The sequence below is a fragment of the Anastrepha ludens genome, chromosome 5, assembly GCF_028408465.1.
Source record: "Anastrepha ludens isolate Willacy chromosome 5, idAnaLude1.1, whole genome shotgun sequence".
Classification (NCBI taxonomy): domain Eukaryota; kingdom Metazoa; phylum Arthropoda; class Insecta; order Diptera; family Tephritidae; genus Anastrepha; species Anastrepha ludens.
The window spans coordinates 34358572-34381098 of NC_071501.1; the positions used below are offsets into that span (position 1 = coordinate 34358572).

The 22527-nt window shown below is 38.3% G+C and overlaps 1 protein-coding gene across 4 annotated transcripts in view; it reads right to left on the reverse strand.

The window, feature by feature from the left end:
- The window catches only part of LOC128863760 (beta-1,4-glucuronyltransferase 1), a 28009-nt gene extending 20175 nt beyond the window's left edge, over positions 1 to 7834 (reverse strand). The window contains exon 1 of one of the 4 annotated variants that reach the window (XM_054103076.1): positions 7729 to 7834. In XM_054103076.1, the coding sequence (XP_053959051.1) occupies positions 7729 to 7833 (105 nt within the window). In that variant the 5' untranslated portion in view covers position 7834. Of the gene's footprint in view, positions 1 to 7050; positions 7309 to 7387 lie in introns of those variants that run through there. The other 3 variants (XM_054103078.1, XM_054103077.1, XM_054103079.1) reach the window with 3 other exon arrangements.
- Between the last annotated feature and the right edge of the window lie 14693 nt (positions 7835 to 22527).

Genomic DNA, 22527 nt, shown 5'->3' on the forward strand with positions numbered 1-22527 from the left:
CGAAATTTGTAGCTATTATTTTGTCTAATAGAGCCCACAAATTCTCTATAACTTTCATAACAGGAGTACAGTCTCCTGTAGGTGTCATCAGATAGTGACAGTTCGATGTGTGCCATGAATTTACGATTGCTGGTCTATGTATTAGATCATTACCTTGGCAAAACCGGAATTGTCAGCTTATACCAAATTTCTCGAAAGTTTGAATTAAACTATTATTAGATAGGGAGCATAGGACTTCGGCAAGAATCTTCCATCGTACATGGCCGTCGGCTGTTATTTTTGCGCCGTCCCAAGTGGGGTCGGTATCTGCTAGCTCGTGCAACATCGACCTTCTCGAAGTAATCTTTGGCCGACCGTGACCTCTACTCCCTTGCGGGCTCCAGCGCCTTTCTTACGATGCTATCTGGTGGTTTTCTAAGCGTGTGACCTATACATCGTCGCTTTCCGCGTTTGATTTGCCATAGGATGGGCTCCCCATTCGTTGATCTCCACAGCGCGTCGTAACTGATGGTGTTCGGCCACAATATTCTACAGATGGTTTGGAGGCATTTGTTGACGAAAAATTGTAGCGTCTGTACAACAGTACAACAAAGGTACAACGAGACTGTCTTCACATATGAGCTGAATATTCGTAGTTTAGTGCACCTGGGATTTGCGAATTCGCCCATAGTGTATGCCGCCCATACTGTATGCCGCCCATACCGTATTCCGCCCTTGATTTGTTTAGCTTAGCAGATGTCATCGGCAAAGTCGAGGTCCTCAAGATGTCTGGTGAAATTCCATACTATGCCTCTTTGGTGCAGGGTAAATTGGCTCATAATGTCATCTAAAGCGATGGCGAATGGAAGGAGCGACAGAGAACGATCTTGCCTCACGCCTGCGTTGGTGCTAAATGGGTCGCTGATGTCGTTGTGAAGCACTTCCAGTTCGGAGTTCTCGTAAAAGGCTCTGAATCCTTAGCGAATTTTTTGCAGAAAATCAAGTTGCAAAGTTTTGTCCATTGTTGACTGGGCAAGCTTGGCGCAGTATATGCATGTCTCCAAATGTATTGATTTGGTGCCTACCTCCTCCATAACCGAAATCCCAAAAAACCTGCGCCTTCATCTACACCGTCAATCCATATGAGGGGCGATGGTCCCTTCTTCTTTTTCTGTGGAGCTTTCTAAAGAGTATTTGTTGGTGTGGGTATTCGGTAGTAGTCCGTACTATGTGACCTGGCAAATCTTAGTCAGTTGATCATTATTGCGGTTATCACAAACAGGTGCACGTACAGTTTTTCGAGTTCAGTTTCGTTCATTGTCCCGTCAATAAATACTAAACTTCCTACATCGGTTTCGGACATACGACACACAGCAAACTAGTACACTTTAACCGCCATAATTTACAGCAGTTTCCGTGTTCTCTCTATTAAGCTCTGTATTCTTCTTTCGCCAAACACCACACATGCTGTCCAAGCCAGACGTTTTTTTAATTTAGAGTCGTCAGAAAATATGGTCGCATTCCAAAAGCCCATTTTTGCTAGGCCGAATTTAACAGTCGTTTCTTTCTCGTGCTAACCGGCGCCAATTGGACACACCAAGTGAAGCCAATTCCTTCTTCACCTGGCCTTTCCAACGTAGAGGAGACCTTCCTCTTCCTCTACAACCACCAGCTGGTCCCGCAAAAAATACTTTCACAGCCGGAGCGTTTGTATCCATTCGGACGACATGACCCAGCCAACATAGCCGCTGGATCTTTATTCGCTGCGCTATGTCTATGCCGTCGTAAAGCTCATACAGCTCATCGTTCCATCGTCTGCGATATTCGCCGTTGCCAACGTGCAAAGGTCCAAAAATCTTACGCAGAATCTTTCTCTCGAACACTCCAAGCGTCGCTTCATCGGATGTTGTCATCGTCCAAGCTTCTGCGCCATACGTTAGGACGGGCATGATGAGAGTCTTGTAGAGTGTTTGTTTTGTTCGTCGAGAGAGGACTTTACTGCTCAGTTGCCTACTTAGTCCAAAGTAGCACTTGTTGGCAAGAGAGATTCTATGTTGGATTTCAAGGCTGACATTGTTATCGGTGTTAATGCTGGTTCCTAAGTATACGAAGTCCTTTACAACCTCGAAATCATAACTGTCAACAGGCGAGGATATCAGTTTACCGAATTTTAACTGCATCATCCAGTGTAAAAGAAGCAATGTTCGAACCGGAAGATTCGCCATCTACCACAAGAAAAATGATACCGTGAATGTCCTCACACCACATTTACCGCTGTACAGTCAACATCAATTGAAGCTATAGCAGAAGATGTCGGTGATATTTGTATTTTTGTATGCCCAGCCAAAAATGGACAAAACATAGTAATTGTGGGTGTCTACATAACTCCGAATTCACATATCAACGACATTATCGCATTTTTCATGGTTTGTTATTAAGATACACTCGTGATGGTGGTAAACTTCTTGCTCAACGGGACGATATGAAACCTCTCATATTAACTGGAAATGTCAATGTAAATTTTGCATCGGACACTTCCACAAAATTAATAGAAGTTTTAGAACATCAACTGAATTGACAAATGAGTAATGCCCGCTATATTTCAACAACAAAATCAGGAACAACGATAGATGCCGTATTTTCTCGCTATATCGACACAATCGAGTCAAGAACATATACAGTTTGTCAAGAATATCTTTGCATAGCAAAGAAAAATTTTAAATTTTAGCTTTGATCGAGAATTCCAACAACAAATAAAAAAGCAAAGACAAAATGTATACACACGTTCCATTACTGTACTTGTCTACGCCTATTATTAACAGTTATTAAATAAACACACACATTACAAAAAAAGATGTTTACTCTATTTAACACTCATAACGAAACATGGGTCAAAATGACCGATAGTGAATTTCGTGCTGGAATGGTGGCTAAACTGCTTGACCTTGACAGCTGCCCCTCCTCCTACCTTCCTCCCTCCCCCTACCATCGTCACTGAACAGGTTTTCATTTAGTTGGCGTGACGCTATTGTCTTGTGCACATCCCAAGTTCGATTTCGGTCGGTCAGATTTACCGTGTGTTTCGCTTACCCGCTGGTGACTATACTTTTTTAGTTATAAACTGTAACATTTCACACTTTTATCATAAAATGGCTAGTCGTGATTTCAGTAGAAGTGTACGGCCTACTGACCCAGACTTTGGTGATCGGATTCAAAGGTTGATGCAGACAGTGATAACGATAGTGATTTCAGCGTGATCGACGATTCAGATGCCGATCCGGACTTTGTCATCTCAGACCACGAGGACCAAGTCATACCAGGAACACCTAGTTCTTCAGAAAGTGAAGAAGATGATATTGTGAATCTACATAATAATGTGGACAACATAATAAATGCAGTTGCTGAAGGAATTGATCATCTTCCTGAGTACTTTTTGGAGCGAATGAAAAAAAATGAAACCGGGCCTCCAAATGCATGGAAAAGTGACCCACCTCCAAGAAATGTACGAACTCCAGCCAGAAATATTATTTTGACTAGACTACCAGCAATGAGACCAACTGCAAGATCTTTAGGCAACAATCCTGAAAAGAAAGAAGTCTGGAAACTATTTTTTGATGACGATATCATTTCGAAAATAGTTACACATACTAACATCAAGTTGGCAAGTGTTCGGTTGAATCTTTCAGCAAATACTAATCAAAGCAACTACCGAGACACTGACATGGAAGAAATTCAAGCTCTCATTGGCTTGTTACTACTGGCATCGGTTCTTAGATCAAATGATGAGAAAATGAAATCCCTTTTCACTAAAGATGAATGCAGTCGCCCAATATTTCGTGCGACGATGTCTGAAAAGCGCTATGAGATACTCATGGGATCGTTGCGATTTGATGATGCACAAACACGTGCCCAAAGAAGAAATGATGATAAAGCTGCTGCTATTTCCGAAATATTTTACAAAATCATTTCAAATAGCCAGGCAGCTTACAGCCCATCTGAGTTTGTAACAGTAGATGAGATGTTGGTTCCCTTCCGAGGGCGTTATGCATTCCGAGTCTACATGCCTAAAAAACCTAAAAAATATGGCATAAAGGTGATGTGTCTGACAGACGCCAAGACGTCATATCTAGTGAATGCCTACATCTATACTGGTAAAAACAGCGATGGCGAAGGATTGAGTGAAAAGGAACAAGAGATGCCGGTAGATGTTCAATCTCTTACAAGATTATGTAAAGTTATTGAAGGCAGCAAACGCAATGTTACCGCCGATAATTGGTTTACCTCGTTGGATGGTGTGGAGCAACTTGGAAAAATGAAACTGACATACGTGGGCACTGTCAGAAAGGACAAAAGAACTATCCCTGAAGAGTTTCAAGCCTGCCGAAGACGGCCTGTTGCCTCTACACTGTATGGCTTTCGAGGAGAAATGACACTCTTATCTTTTGTGCCAAAACAGAACAGATCAGTTTGTCTCATATCTACGTTTCACCATTCCATTGAAACAAATCGGAACAAGAAGAAACCTGAGGTGATTAGTTTCTACAATGAAACAAAGTCAGGGGTAGATGTACTGGACATGAAGTGTGCAGTGTTTACTTCCAGCCGAAAAACTAGAAGATGGTCGCTTGCAATGTTTTATCGCCTAGTGAACATTGCCAATGTCAACAGTTTCATTGTGTATATGAGCTACTCCGGCACTCAGATGACAACCAGATTTGGGTTCACAAAGCGTTTAGCCCATGAGCTGATTGTTCCGCATCTTCAGAAGAGGCTTGAAGGTGTGGTAAATCTTCCACGGGACTTGACTGTTGACATCAAGAAGATCCTCGGTGATAATCCAGATCCTCTACCAGCTGCAGGTGCTCTTACCGACCGATTGGAGACGCGGAAAACCTGTGGGAAATGTCCGCCAAGCAGTGACAGGAAGACACAACACAAGTGCTTCAGATGCAATGTGCCAATCTGCGGTAGCTGTCAAATCCGGTCCTGCTTTGAATGTGCCGCTTTGTGAAAGATTTGTTGAAAAGTGAGTAAAGTACAGTAATATGTAAAAATGTTATGTCGTTCACATGATTAGACTGAGTTTCTACAATATGCTTCAATTTATAATTTGTATTCAAGCTTTATAGGTTTCGTTAATTTCAGTTTCATGTTTTTTTTAATGATTGACATGTCAATTATGTAAAATAAAAACTTTTTTTGATTGTAAATGCTTAATAATTATTGTAGTACCTTATTATTTACCTCATTTTAACTGAAAAAAAAACATAACAATAAAAAAAACATAAAAAGTAACGATTTCGGTCAAAATTACCTTATGTTTCGCTTAGTGTCACAAAAATCATGTTTCGTTATAAGTGTTAAAAAGTGTCAAAAAATGCTTTGCATAACTGGGTTTGCAAATGGTATGGAATGTGAAAGGGGTAAGAAATTATTTAGTTATAAAGTGATTGTCTTCAGTGCTTCAAGTGATCTCAGATTTGAATAAAAAAATGCCAGTAAAACGAGTTTCAAAAAATATTACTCAGTGAGTGTATTTCAATCCCTACAAAGGCAAGTCAGCCAGAGAAATCGCCGATATGTTCTCCCTCAAAATTAGAACTGTATATAATTAATATCATAAACCGTGCTGAAAATGAAGGAAGACTCGAGTTGAAAGGATCTACAGGCAGACCAAAAAAGGGGGCGCAGCGAATTCAAAGTAAAATTATTAAAACTATTTATAATAGCCCGCAAAGCAGTACAAGAGGATTAGCACTTCAAGCGCAAAAATACTACGGGTTAAGAGTTTCTCATGAAACTGTTCGAAAAGTGTTGCAAATACACAAATGTTCTGCAAGAGTGGCTAGGAAAATACCCCTGCTATCAGCACAAAATGTTGATAAAAGATTGCGGTTTGCCACCGAGCACATATCGCTACCCACAGTGTACTTGGATGACGTTATTTTCTCAGATGAGACGAAAATGATGCTCTACTACCATGATGGACCCCAGAGAGTTTGGCGCAAGCCTCTCACAGCACTACAAAACAAAAATGTTATCCCTACCGTAAAGATTGGAAAACTGTCAGTAACGGTTTGGGGTTGTATATCAACAATGGGAGTGGGTGAAATCAAAATTTTGGACGAAATAATGACCAAGGAAGTATATCTTGATATTTTAAAAAACGAATTGACTTCCAGTATTAGAAAATTCGGCTTTGTTGACCCGGAAAACTGGAACAAATTTAAATACAAATGCTATCAAGATAATGATCCCAAACATAAATCTTATTTATGCAGGTTCTGGTTACTCTACAACTGCACCAAAGTTATTGATACTCCCACCCAAAGTCCCGACATTAACCCAATCGAAAATTTGTGGGTTAATTTAAAAAGAAAGGTAGGAAAGAGATCGCCAACTAATAAACCTGAATTAATAAGATTCATCAGAGAAGAATGGGGAAAAATACCATTGGAAAATGATATCCCGAAACTAATTAAATCAATGCGAAGTCGTCTTCAAGCGGTAATTGATGCTCAAGGCGGACATACAAAATATGAACCCCAAAAGACTGTATTTTTTATTGTTTTCATCAGTTATGGAAAGATTATTTGACACTTTTTAAATAGAGTAAACATCTTTTTTTTGTTATTATTTAATAACTGTTGGAATTCTCGATCAAAGCTAAAATTTTGTTCACTTTGGAAAGATATTCTTGACAAACTATATATCCTATTTCAGTTACCACAAAGCGATTGTATCCACTGCTACTATTGCACCATCAATACAAAATGTACAGGCTATTGAAGCACCGAGTAATGTACAAGTTTCAGAAATAAATGAATTATCCACTATTATTGTATGTAATTTAACAAAAAAAACATTTCATTCCTCATTAAAATATTTAAATTTAATCCAGAAATTAAGAAGTTTCACCTCAAATATGCGCACATAGTGCGGCTGGCCCCTTTTTTGTTTTTTTTTTAATTTAATTTTTTTTAACGTTTTTGTTTTTTGTTCATCGATATTTCCAATTCTAAATCCCCTTTTCATTTCAAATACTAATATATTTTTTCTTATCACACAAACCTTAATTTTTCCATGTTTTATTTGCAGGCATTAAAATTTTTTTCATATTTTTTGGTTTTTTTTTCTAACGTTTTTGTTTTTTGTTGATCGATATTCCAATTCTAAATCCCCTTTTCATTTCATTTGTAAGCAATTAAATTTTTTTCATATTTTTTTTAACGTTTTTGTTTTTTGTTCATCGATATTTCCAATTCTATATCCCCTTTTCTTTTTTCTTATCACACAAACCTTAATTTTTAATTTTTTCATTTGTTAGCATTTAAATTTTAAAATTTAAATCCAATTCTAAGTCCCCTTTTTATAACAAATACTAAAGATTTTTTCTTATCACACAAACCTTAGTTTTTCAAATTGTAATTCGCAGGCATTTAATTTGTTTCGTATTTTTTTTTTATATATTTGTTCACAGAGATTTCAACTCCCAAATCCTCTTTTTATATCAAATGCTAGTCGATTTTTGCTTTTCGCACAAACCTTAGTTTTTCACTTTCTCAATTGTAGACATTTAATTTTTTTTCGCAAATACATTTCCTTTCACCACAAATCGCTCAACCGGTCGAATATTTAATCGTCACTTACACGCGTCTAATACATTTAGGACTAGAACTATATTCATATTTCGGTATGCAAGCACTGAGTCTAAGTAATCTCAAGAGCACGGCTAAGTACTTAACTTACGACTATACACGAAAGCGTGCGAACTGCGCGATAGCGGTGAATGCGAGCCGGTTGCAGTAAGCGCGCAAAACGTGTCGTGTGAAAATAGAAATAATTACTAATCATCTACAATATCTGAAACGTCAGTATATATACTCGGGCATACACATTTACATGCATACATGCCCACATATTCCGCACAAAATAATTAATATTTATATGCATATGCAAACAAATAAATGCACAGCAGCGATATTGCATTCATATGCATTATGAAACGGTTAAAATATATTTTAAATACTCAGATGGATGTTGGAAGTAATGTGATCAGCGTTAGCACCGGCGCGCCGGTAGTCATCAAGTGCTGCATAAAACTATTTTTACTTAAATAAATTCAAGTTGATTGTACAATTAATGAGGGACGTGGAGGTGTTGTTTGAATGACACAGCCCAATTAGCATAACGATGACATTTTGACTAATGAGGGGTTAGTACCAAAGAAGATTTTCAAAAACTCGTTTTTCTAAAAAGTGAAAATTCTTATACTAGGCATTCGTAGAATTGTTAGCGAAAGTATTGCAATATTTTCGTAGAAAAAGATCAAATTCAGATCGAAAAATGCGATACACCGTCAAGGTGCTGGGCCAATGCAGGTCTATTTTGCTGACCTTTCTTGCTTTGTTTTGCTTTGTTTTGCTTTGCTTTACTTAACGTTTTAACATCAAATTGTTGTTTACTTTCATTGGTAAATTTAAAAAAAACTGCCAGTTATTACAGCAAATTGAATGAAGTTGGCAACTCATGTTACGAAATATCAGGCCAGTCCATAAGTTCGTGCGTATTTTACCCATAATTTCACTTTTGTACGATTTTTGCACATTCAAACAATTATTCGCGGAATGTAACGGAACTATTTATATTTTCTTTGATATATTGTGCATTCAACCAGTGATTTTAATCGTGGATAGAAGCACGTGTTGCTAAAGAATAAAATGGAATCTTCGAACGCGTATAAGAGGCATATTTTGTATTTTTTTATAAAAGTGGTAAAACTGCAACAACTGCTGCTGCAGAAATAAACACTGTTCACGGAGAGGATATCGTGAGTGTAAGGACTGCGCAAAAGTGGTTTTCAAAATTCCGAAGTAGTAACTGCGACGTGGTGGATGCCCCGCGCGCTGGTCGTCCTGAAGTCTTGCTCGAACTCCGAGGCCTTGCTCGTACTCGTGGAAGCTGAGCCAAATTTGACAGTCGATATGATGGCTCAGAGGTTAAATTTATCGCAAGGAACAGTTCACAGGCACCTCGTTTAGTTGGGAAAGGCTTCAAAGCTGGGAAAATGGGTTCCGCATAGACTTTCCTTCGCCACCCTTCAGCAGAGAGTGAATGTGTGTTCTTAGCTGCTGCAACGGCTTGAAAATGAAAGTTTTTTTAACCGTATCGTTACTGGTAATGAAAAATGGGTCCAATGGGTAGATAAAAATGAAACACCAGAACCGACCCCTAGAGATGGCCTTCACCCCAAGAAGATTCTCCTGTCTATTTGGTGGGATGTGGCCGGAATTGTTTATTATGAACTTCTGAAACCAAACCAGACGATAACTGCTGATTATTAGAGCAGCTATCAAATCTGAATGAGGCACTTAAAAAAAAATCGACCGTCTTTAGTGAATAAACGCAAAGTTTTGTTTCACCACGACAACGCAAGACTTCATACCGCAAGGCAAACATTAGGCAAGCTGAACGAGCTCGGATGGGAGCTAATGCCGCATCCACCATACTCTCCGGATATTGCACTTTGTGATTATTACCTTTTCCGTGGACTTCAATCCCTTATGAGTAACAAGAAATACTCCACAAAAGAAGCTATAAAAAGGCATATCGAAGCGTATTTTCAGACCGAGGACAAAAAAATTTTTTGAGCAGGGACAAAAAAATTTGCCTGAACGTTGGGAAGACATTGTAAATAATGAAGGAAAATATATTATTGATTAATAAATACTTTAAATATTTTTTTATTAAATTTAAAACCACCTTTAAAAAACCCTCGAACTTATGGACTGACCTGATACTTAACTGAACTTATGCACTTTTTAATATAATTTTTTGCGCTGCTTTTGATTATATGTATGTCTACTAAATAAAGAAAGTTTGGCCTTGAAGCTGAAAATAAAACACTGACTGCGATCAATTAAATGTACAACTACATGCGTATATACATACAGTACATACAAACATACATACTTACTAAGTAACGAAAGTTTTTTTGTAGGCCCTCTTCATATAGAAACTACTCGCAGAAATAAAAATACAAGTAAAACAAACAAATAATTCAAGGAATTGACTTTATTACCTTGTAAATTTTATGGCATTAAATGCATGTGCATACTCGTACATATATATGCACATATGTATGTATTATAAACATTTTCGGGTCTATCGTGGAGCGGCGAAATTAGTATTGCTCCTTAGTAGCGTCTATCGATATTTCGATAGGTTACGAAGAAAAGGCAACAATTCTATGAAGTACTTAGGAAGGACCCTACATGCGGCTGTATTACTTACATTTATATACATACTACTGTGGGCAAAAAGTAGGGTGAATTTGGTTGTAAAATGAAAAATCTTTATTTATTTTGTATATCAATTTCATCCCCTTCAAAATAATCCCCTCTCGATGAAATACACTTATGCCAACGATTTTTCCAATCCCCGAAACATGCCAAATAGTCCATTTCCGGTTTAGCCATCAGCACCTTCTTCGATTCAGCTTCTATCTCCTCAATCGACTCGAAACGCGTTCCCCGGAGTGGTCTCTTGAGTTGTGGGAATAGCCAGAAGTCTCACGGAGTTAAATCAGGCGAATACGGTAGTTGCGGAACGATATGCGTGGAATTTTTGGCGAAATGGTCACGAAGAACGAGTGCAGTGTGAGACGGTGCATTATCGTGATGCAAAAACCAAGAGTTGTTGGCCCATAACTCTGGTATTTTTAGACGAATTGCTTCACGTAAACGACGCATAACGCTCAAATAATATTCCTTATTAACAGTTTGGCCAGGTGGAAGGAATTCATAGTGCACCACACCACGAAAATCGAAAAAAACTGTCATCATGACCTTTATTTTTGAACGACTTTGACGTGCTCTTTTCGGTCTGACCTCGCCTTTAGCACGATATTCGCTTTATTGGTCGGTTGTTTCAGGGTCGTAAGCATAAATTCAAGTCTCATCTCCCGTAATAATGCATTTGAGCTTGTCCTGATAGTCGGAAAGCATTGTTTCACACACATCAACGCGACGAACTTTTTCCAAGAAATTGAGAGTTTTCGGTACCAAACGAGATTTGACTTTTCGTAGGCCCAAATGGTCTTTCAAAATGGTTTTCACAGATCTTTCTGATACTTCGATCATATCACTAAGGTCTTTAACAGTCAGCCGACGATTTTTGAGCACTAACTCCCTCACTTTATTGACGTGTTGGTCATCTGTTGACGTCGATGGTCGTCCGGAGCGCCCCAAGTCATCAACACGTTCTCGACCCTCTTTGAAGTCTTTGTACCATTTATAAACATTTTTCTGCGGCATGTTCGAATCACCAAATGCCTTGTGTAAAAATCGAAAAATTCACTCTTGGTCGTTTGGTAAACACAAGCGTAAATATACACAAGTATTAAATATATAATACATTCACATGAAAGTTGGCCCAGATGTTATTAACAGTGCTGCCAACTCATGAAAACTAGAGCGAAATTTTAATCCCGCGAAGTTTGACAAATAAATTCACCTTATTTTTTGCCCACAGTAGATGTATATATGTATAAGTACCTACTTATTCTATAGCCGTGAAAATTATCTATTTTTTTATTATTTCTTTTTTTTTATTTACACATGACACTAACGCATTGAAAATTGCCATTGAATGCCTATGGCAAGAAATGCAATTTCAGTAAATTTTGGTGTAAAATGTTTACAGACTGGATTTATTTCATCTCCTCGTTTGGTTTCCCTCTAAAACGCTCAAGAAATGATAAAAAGTCTAAAAAAAATTATTAAAACTATACTTTATAAGTGTTTCCGTGAACCTAATGATTTCTTTTTATTCCTGTGAACAGCATAAATAAAATGCGAGGTCAACGTTTCTTAACGCCTGAAGCAGCCACTAAACAGCTTGTTTTGGGGGTATCCACCTCTGAGTGGCAATTCGTTTAAGCGAACGCAGAAGTGCATTGACTTCCAAGGAGAATATTTTTAAAAACAATACAGCAATTTTCATTATTATTGGGAGCAAAATATAAAATGCAGTCTTCGTATTAATAGTCATTGCTAAGGATAAGCGAATTTAAAATGACACTCGTGCGAATGGAATGGCTAAGTCTGAAGGGATCGTAGGTATACGTGATAAGAGACTCACTACACCTTTAAGCGTGACATTCAGGATGGTGGCATTAAGAATATTTAATTCGTAAGATAGGCGGCCTTCTTCCTCGAAAAATGTTGGGAGCTTCTTGATTTCAGTTTTGACGGGTAGGTAAATCGACTTCGACTTCACAGCATAACATATTGTGGCAACAGTTAAAACAAGTCTGATAATTTGCCATCAGCATACTACACTTCGTTATATAGAAGCTTTACATATTCCGAAGGTTCTCATGCGCAAAATTTCTGCGTTATGCCTCTATAGCACTTTGGAATGGATCATTTCGCAAGTCAGGCGACTCAGCAAAAATTTGTTATATTCAGGTTTCTATTTTATCAAGACTTTTCACTGTAGATCATTTGAAAAATAAAAACAACAAATTAATAACGACATTTTTTAATAGGACTATGAATAAGTTCGTTTCGGTTTTACAACAGATGGCGTAACTTGATTATTATTCCATCGATCCACATTTCCAAACATTCATTGGAGAGCTACTGTCGTAAGGCACAAACGTCAGTATAAGTTTTTTATTTGAAGCGTAAACAACAATATTTTTACCACACTTGAAAATGTCGAATTTCGTGCCAAATAATGTGTTTTTGCGGGGAATTCTTCTTCATTATTTTAATATGAAGAAAAAAGCAGCCGAAAGTCATCGTATCTTGGTGGAAGTTTATGGTGAGCATGCTCTATCTGAGCGAACGTGCCAGAAGTGGTTTGCACGCTTTAAAAGTGGTGATTTTGGCTTGGAAGACGAAGAACGCGAGGGTGCGCCGCCAAAGTTCATGGATACCGAATTGGAGGAATTGCTCGATCAAGATCCGGCTCAAACGCAAGAAGAGGTTGCAAAAACTTTGGGAGTTGATCAATCAACCATTTCCAAACGTTTAAAAGCCATGGGAATGATCCGAAAGGTAGGCCATTGGGTGCCGTATGAATTGAAGCCAAGAGACGTTGAACGCCGTTTTATGGCATGCGAACAACTGCTTCAACGGCACAAAAGAAAGGGTTTTTTGCATCGAATTGTGACTGGCGATGAAAAGTGGGTCCATTACGACAATCCAAAACGTCGGGCAACGTATGGATACCCTGGCCATGCTTCAACATCGACGTCGGCGCAGAATATTCATGGCCTGAAGGTTATGCTGTGTATCTGGTGGGACCAGCTGGGTGTTGTGTATTATGAGCTACTGAAACCGAATGAAACGATTACAGGGGATGTCTACCGACGACAATTGATGCGTTTGAGCCGAGCACTGCGAGAAAAACGGCCGCAATACGCCGATAGACACGACAAAGTTATTTTGCAACATGACAATGCTCGGCCACATGTTGCACAAGTGGTCAAAACATACTTAGAAACGCTCAAATGGGATGTCCTACCCCACCCGCCGTATAGTCCAGACCTTGCGCCATCCGATTACTATCTCTTCCGATCGATGCAACATGGCCTGGCTGACCAGCACTTCCGTAATTACGATGAAGTCAAAAAATGGATCGATTCGTGGATTGCGGCAAAACCGACCGAATTTTTCACAAAGGGAATCCGTGAATTGCCAGAAAGATGGGAAAAAGTAGTAGTAAGCGATGGACAATATTTTGAATATTAAATTTGTAACCATTTTACGTCAATAAAGTTTCAAATTTCGAAAAAAAACCGCACGAACTTATTCATAGTCCTATTAATATCTGCAAGCTAATAATTTTTATGGATATTATATCAGTTTCCTTTTTTCACTAATCACCGCTAGCTGAATTTTTTTCAGCTGTTCCTTCATAAGTATTTGAAGCTTTTCGAATTTGAAGACCGAGGTTTTATAACTCTACAAAGGAATTGTCAAGCAAATACTTGGGGGAATTTAGTATCTGTTGTGTACGCAATGGCCGACACTTCAATATAAAGGAGCTTTTGTGTCTACTACATATTTTAGAGGTACTTCATACTAGTCCTACTGGCTGGCTCTACTAACATTAAATGTATTACACCAGGTTCTATGTATTTAACATAAATGTTACCTGCCTCTGATTGGGAATTAGTTGTAGGCCAAATTCTATCAGTAAATTTTCCGCCTTGTGGACAAATTTTGAAATATCTGCAACAAGAGCATTTTTGGTTTCATTCGGATCCATTTGATATCGATGAAAGCCGTCTTGTCTTTACCAAGACAACGCCTTTGCACGAGATATGCTCTAGGGTTGCTTCTTCCTCCAGATAGAGTCCATTCCCAAAATGAATTTTTGAGAGATAATAATTTAAATCCGAATGGATATATATTGTAGTAAGTGATCTGGTGGAAGATAGATGGATCAGCAGAAGATATTCCTGATGTCCACTTTACGCATGTTGTACAATTCTCTATTGTAGGTAAAAAGTCTTATAAGCCTTTTAGCTTGACGGAGTTCTTATGTGACTTTCCAGTGGGTAATTATTTGAATGCGCTCCCAACTATTTTTAAGTTTTTGTCCATTTGATACCAACTTGTTTTGGACTGTGAAAATCTTCCCCCAACCCCGCCGCGGCGTGTTCATCAGCTATTTCATTACTTTTTATTCCAAAGTCAACCGGAACCCAACGAAATTTTATTTTATTTCTTGTACTAATTTGATTAGAAAAGTTGATAGAAAAATTTGTTTTTCTAATAGCGGTCGTCTCCCATCAGGCAACGGCAAACCTCTGCATATATTTCTGCCGTGAAAAAGGTTCCCAAAAAAACAACATTAGTCATTCGGAGTCGGCTTAAAACTGTAGGTTTCTCTATTTGTGGAACAACTCAAAGACGCACACAACAAATTGAAGAAGAAGCTCAACCCAACAGCTTATCTTTAAGTTGATTAAGGTTGCTAAGGCATTCGTGCACTGGTTTCGATTCCACAGAATGTGAAGCTACCGCTTATAGTGCAGTTTGACTGTCCAAACCACTCATTTGTAATCAAAACAATTATCAAGACTCTTAATCAGTACGTGAAACTAGAATGGTTATATTTACCATATCTTAGCGTCAAAAATGCGTCAGCACTTATAATTTATTCATGTAAAAACTCCCATAAGATTCCGATAAGAAAATAAACGCACGCCAAATTGTATTAACACGTAATAAAACAAGGTTCATTGAACAATATCAATATTAACAGAAAATCAAAACAACAACACCAACAAAATACTTGTGTAGAATACGTCGTATGGCGTAGCTCATCTAAGATGTGAAAGTACATACTCAACAAAAAAGATTGTCCAACATGCTCTAGATCGGATTTAAGTCCGGAGATCGTGATTATGATTATTTGAAGGCTGTCCTAAAGCCATCTTCGAGTAATGCGTGATGCACGTATGGCAGGGCTATCTTGCTGAAATATGGATTTGAGTCCTTCATAAAGTTCATACGCCCGAAAATATTGCGCAATTGTATTCTGCTATGCTAACTTAAACCAGCCCAAACCATCAAAGAACCACTTCCAAAGTTTCGCTTTGTAGAAAAACACTCAAGACTCTTCAAATCATGTCAGGAGTAATAAGAATAATCAAAACCAAAGAGATGGAATATTTTTCGTCCAAAAATACCACATTTTCCACTCATCCATCCCCGACATGCGCTGTTTTGCAAATTCTGATCTGGTACTTTTTGTGGTTCCGTCATTGCTGGGTTTGTCTTAATTTTTTCCAAACTAATCGATTACTATCGGTCGGTAAAAATTTGTGGAGCGGGGCGTTTGAACTTTGGGAATTCCAACAACCGCCCGAAAAACCTTTCTTTTATCGATTCCTGGGTAACTGAGAGAGTAATTTTTGTGGTTCCTTTGCCGAATAATGCCTAGACTTTTCCCTTGCCGTGTTGAAAGAGAACACAAAATTGAATTTTTAAGACTAAAAGACTTTTTTTTTTGTCGGGACCGACTAGCAAGTACAACATTCAAACAACATTTAGTCCATTGTACTGCACTCGGGTTCCTTTTTTAATTTTTTTTAAATCAACCCGATCACCGAAGAAATTTGAATATATCTTGTGATGCCAAGGAGCCAAGGTAGTCGCTTCTTAACACATCAGGGCAGACGCACTGAAAGTGATCCGCCGTCTCATCCTCCTTTCCACATGTTAGGCAGAATGCGCTGTCTGAGACCATAGAAGTGGCCCGTCATCAGTCCAACCAGCTGCCTACAGTCCCTTCTGCTTAATGACAGGAGGATCTGCGACAGTCGGTCGGACGTGACAGGTAATATCAGTTTTGTCCATCTGCAGCCTATCTCAGCCTGGCAGGCTTGCGTGTGGAGTAAAATATTGCTTTAAATTGTTTCAGCTCAAGCCGTTGAAAGAACTGCATGCCTTAAAAAAATTTTGAAAAGTGGAAAACTGTGATGGTACTTGGTGGTTAAAAGTTCTTAGCTCACAGGCGAGCCAAAAAGGATTTAATGAAAGATAATTGACAGAGATAGTTTCTCATGTAAGGGAAAATCATGGCGCTAGTATATCGTATGTTTCTAAGAACGAAGGAGAAAAGCGCCGTAAGCATATTTTACTTACTCGTAAAAGTAGTTTTCTTGGCCGCCACGTTTCTCTTGAGAATATAAAAACAAATTTTATTGAAATTTTATTCCAATTCCATGGAAATGGAAATGCAGGATTAGGTTGAGTTAAACGGAGTGCTCTTACAGTGAGTTCCCTAGCTCTTCACAGAGCTCCATTTGGTGTCCAGGAAAGTTTTACCCAGTCCTATTATTATGTATTTTTTTTAAGCCATTTTAATCTTTTCAGCTAATCAAATCAATCTTTCTAACGAGAAAATGAAAAGGTAGATCAGTGAAGAGAGAGATACATGGTTTTTTGAATCGATTAATTCAGAGATGGATTAGTGAGACTATGGCTAATATTTCAAACAGTCTGACAGCGTTGACGATAGGATAATCAACAAAGGAGAGAATTTAGTCAACTGTAGCGTGCTAATTGGTACAAATTCGTAGACGGGAGCAGTAAAATTCATACGGAAGGCACGGCAAAACTAAGAATTGTTTAACCTACAGAAAAATTAAAAAAAAAAGTAATAATTGGCGCGTACATTTCTGTTAGGTGTGTGACCGAGCTCCTCCTCCTATTTGGGATTTACGTCTTGTTATTTTGTTTCCACTGGTGATAATAAGTATTGATTCAGGACTAACCCATTTTGGAAATCACGAACCGCTTCTTAGTCAGTTGTCTTTTATCTACAGTAAAATAAATTTGATTCTACTGGTGACACTAAATATTGGTTCAGGACTAGTCTAATTTTTACAATTGCGAACCACTTTACTATCTACTTAACCCTTACCTATGACAAAATAAATTTGCACTTTCTGGAGACACTAAACATTGGATCAGGACTAGTCCAATTTTTACAATTGCGAACCACTTCGTTACTTAACCGTCTATTTATTGCAAACAATGTTGCCTTAATTGGTGAAAAAGTGGTTCCGGACTAGTTCGATTTTGACAGTTACGAACCACTTTGTTACTTAACTCCTTATTTATTGCCAACAATCTTGCCTTCATTGATGAAAAAAGGAGTGGTTGCGAACTAGTCCGATTTTGACATTTGTATTTATTCATCGCAAATGAAACTTGCAATATCTATCGCTTGACTCCAATTAACCGACGTATATCTAGGGGCCTTGTCTTTATTTTATTTTAACATATTTATTTTGTATATTCCAGAACAATACTGGAAGAATGACTTGTAGAATAAGGATGCAAATTAATAAAATTCATATTCACTTATTTTATTTAAACCGGGTTAAAAAACTTACTTTATAGCTAGCACCTAAATTATATACATTTTGGAAGTAGCAGTCCACTAGAAATCATACAATCATACAATCATACTGACTGATGTCTCTTCGCCATCTTTAAAGCTCCTTCAACCTAGGCCCGATATTTCAGCTCACATTACACAGTCTGACTCAGTTCACGATTCAGGCTTGCACCGTCAACTTCAATAACAGTTAGTAAGAGCACGTATTTCACACAATACGAGGAGGCGCAAAATTAATCACTCTCTCGGAAGAATGATAATTCTCGTAAATAGTGTCGCACGTGTATCATATTTGGCACTTATGAACTAGACAGCTGCAGGATAGAAGCATACAAGTAACAGGGAGTGTTAAGATCAAAATAAAGATTTCCGTCACCCAAATCCTTTTTTTTATTTATTTAGTAAAAGTGCTATTCAAAAGCAATGAGGAGCTGCCCAGACAAGGGACATGTGAGGTGATTTCCCCGCGAAGCGAGAGAATTGGGATCCCCCTGACTACCTGCGGTCTGCTCTTGGAAAGATGGGCATCGCCCCAACTCAGCGAGCGTTGGGCAACTACACAAACTTGCAAGGTCGCGAAATCCTTCTAGCCACGTCTGGGCCGGGGGCGCTCGGGCGAGCTTCTGAGGTTGACAAAATATCAGCTCTCGAATCTCGTGGGTTTTCTCACTGGTCACTATGCGCGAGGAATGCATGCTGTGAGACTTGAAATCACCTCGAGTCCTTTTCGCGCTGGATGTATGGAGGATGAAGTGGAATCATCTCAGCACCTTCTCCTTAGCTGCCCTGCCCTGGCGGGGCTAAGATCCAGGCATCTTGGCTCTTACTTCTTTGCTACACCTGCTCATATAGCTTTCGCTGACATTAAATATCTGATGAATTTCATCAGCAGCACAAAGCGGTTGACGTAAACGCAGCATAGTCATCGTTCATAATCCACACGCTTCTAACCATCCCAGCACCATCTCCCCCCGCCCTCTCCCTGTATCCCATCGGTCTTTCTCTTTCACCTCACCTCCTTCATAATGGTACCACAAAGGACGAATCCATTTTTTCTTCGTCCAAGCGTGCTCATTCCTTGGACAACCATACCAAACTAACCTAACCTATTCAAAAGCAATAAATTTACGCCATGAATACAGTAGGTAATTCAGATTCAGTGCTCCAAATTCGATCTCACTCAAACAAAAGTACCTACTTGATAATATTTAACCCAACCGTTTGAATCGACAGAGTGAACCGTCATATGGGTACTATTAAGGCGAATCTATACAAGTTTGTGCCACTAGACCAACAACAACTTTTTGTACATCAGAATGCCACGATAAAAGAAAGTAGAGTAATAGTAAAAATACAACGTCTATTCATCATTTCATTTTGTGCTAGCATCTGAACTTTCAAGGCGAAGTAAAAAAAGAATCAGCTGCTCTCCTGATATCACCTTTTATACATGTGCCTTGGGCATATGGTGTGAAACGGCACTTAGTATTCCCATAAGAGGCCAGATGTGTATTTCGTCACTATCTTCATTCCTCGTATCTGATCGTAACTGGTCACTGTTAAGGTGGGTTTGAAACTAGAGATAAGAAAGATTAGTGAGAATAGAGATAAGTATAATTGAAATCGAAATCGTAAATCGATTGTAATACAATATTATTACGATTATGTTGCCATTGACTGACTGACTGTGTTTTTAGCCTATTTTGTTTACTTTGGTAAAAAAGGGTGGTTAAATTTCATGGGCCGATGTTCAATGTGAACCACACCTAAACGTCAACGACACCGTTGGACTTCTTTCTTTGGGGTTAATTAAAATAAAAAGTGTACGACGATAAGCCAGCAACAATTCAAGAGCTAAAGAATGAGATTATTCGGCACAATAATGGCATAGAACCTCAATTATGCTTCAGCGTCATCGAAAAATGTTCCATACGTAATTGAGTCATACCAATATTATCATAATAAAGAGAAATGGCAATAGTTTCCTAAAAAAATTCTACTTTATTCAAAATCAACACCGGCCCTTGAAACTTAACCATCCTTTAATATTTCACAACAGCTAATTTAGCTCTTCTTTTCTCTGCTATTGAAAAATGTGACCTAAATAACAGAAAAGTTAGATAAAGTATGCCTACTCTTATGCGTTACGCTTTCTGGCAGCGGAAAAATTAAAAATGTAATCAGCATTAACTGCTGACAAAGTTACTACCACAAAAATTGCCACGCTTGCCAGATTGATAACATGTCACTATGTAAGGCAATAATAAAATTTTTTTGCAGAAACGAAATACTTACAAAAAACTGCTAAATAACAATTGAAAACCGGGTGATCCGAAATAACAGAGGCAAAATAAAAAAAAAAAATAAATAACTAATTGGCGGGTACACTTCTGTTAGATGTTTGGCCAAGATCCTCCTCCTATTTGTGGCGTGTGTCTGGATGTTGTTCCACAAATAGAGTTTTAAGCCGACTCCGAACGGCAAATGGTTTTTATGAAGAGCTTTTTCATGGCAAAAATATACTCGGAGGTTTGCCATTGACTAGAAAACTTTTTCTATTATTTGATGTTCAAGCACGGAGATTCGAGCCTAAGCACTTCCGCTACACACTGTGATAACCAGAAGTATCTGTTTACGAGAGTCTGTGGGAACACACTGAACAATCCAATGTGGCAACACCAGTATTCGTAAGGAAGTTCTCACGAATTCCTTTTTGTTTTCTTCTTCGCAGTTTCGTCGCAAGAACTTTTTGAATAATCATTTTTCTTAACTGAAACCAGAGCTTTCAGAATCTTGAATCGATTAACACGCAAAGCAATTTTTATTACTAAATTTATAGTTTGTAAAGTTTGAATCGTTTATTTGAATAAAGAAGTTAATAGTAATATATATATATATATATATATGTGTGGCATATTCATGTCGCCACAAGTCTAATATCTTGGCTCTTCTGTGCTTGCTCAATAATAAACAATTTTTAAGGTGTGGCATCATTGCCCGCTTTTCTTTGAAAATGCTGCTGAAAACGATATTTCGGTCAACGGTGAGCGCTACGTTGGTCCTTATAGACCAAAATGGATGACAGAAAGATCTAGAATCCACATACAATTTCTTCACAGATGAGTTAAAAATGGCGGAAAGAGTATGAGCGGCTGTCTTTGTCCGCAATGTGAATTCCAAAAATCTTTCAGACCCCCTAATTACGGACAATTACATTTTCATTGATATCCCAGCGACTATTAAATGAATTATGGCTCCTTACACTATCTCGGAATGTGTTCAACAGTGCAGATCCAAAATGGATGAACTCTGCGGATATGGACAGGTCACTATTTACTCCATACAAGGACACAATGAAATAGAAGGAAATAAGAGAGCTAATGAGCTCGCTAAGGTAGCTATTCGCTTGCCGAGATTAAGCATCACTCTTCTTTCTGAAAACGGAACTAAAAGGGGAACTAGCTCTGGAAATGCAGTCGGTATGGAAACACTCAACCTAGTACAAAATTGTCAAGACTTAGGACTTGAAATACCAAAAGTGCAAAATTTATTGTATCACTGTTTAGAAAAGACTGCAAAATATTGGTTGGAGAACTGGCGGGACACTGTCTCAGCCCACATCACGAAGCCAAAATGAGACTACGATGGCATCCAGAGCGATGCGTGTAACACATACAACGAAGCGAATGCTAGAGGTACTGTGGAGCACCTACTTTGCCACTACCCTGCTCTCTATAGGACTCGGTAAATGTGTCTAGGATCAACATATTTTTCATCCTTGAAGGATATTGCTTGTTAAAACATGCGTAGACGCGCATTAAGAATTATATAAAATGATATCTTCGACTCCTGCTACATAGCACTGGCAACACAATGGACGCTAGTAGTCTAAGTGATATCTTTTTACAGATCAGCCACCACTACCTAACCTAACCTATGGCTTTGAGCTACTAACAGTAACGAAACGTAGCTTGCGCTGAGCAAAACAGTTGACTCCGCGTTTGGTGCTACCTGCTCCACTACTCATCTCTTCAAGTTCAGTTAGTAGCGAGAGCAGAGCAAAGTTTTTCTTGATGTTGCCGCTACAAAGTATTTAATGCAAATACTGGAACAGACCCTCAGCAATAACCAGTACCTAATAAAGTAAAAATTAGCATACAGAATTCGTGTGACCAAAATCATGCCGATTAGTGTATAGGCTTGATTTTCCATTTTTCCAAATGTCCCTAAAAATAAAAAAATTAAAAGTATCCGAAAAAGAAACCGATTTATTTTAAAAGTATTTTTTTCATACCAAAAATGGATTTTTCTTTCCTTTTTAATCAGGCTTCTCTACTCGTCTAAATGTGCATTCCCATCTTTGTTGAGGTATTTCTCGCAAGGTCAGGCGACTAGAGACTCAGCAGAGACAACATTGCCATTAATCGCTTAACAAGACTCGTATCAATGGGAAACATTATCTCTTTTTTTTATTGGCTGATGTTACACCATAGCAAATCAATTTAATTAAAATCGTGATGTGTCATCGTCTAAAAGAATGAAACATTCTTTAACGCTTTATTGGATTGGTATATAAGAGTGACAACTTCTAATTAGACAAAATAGATAGTTTGGAACAAT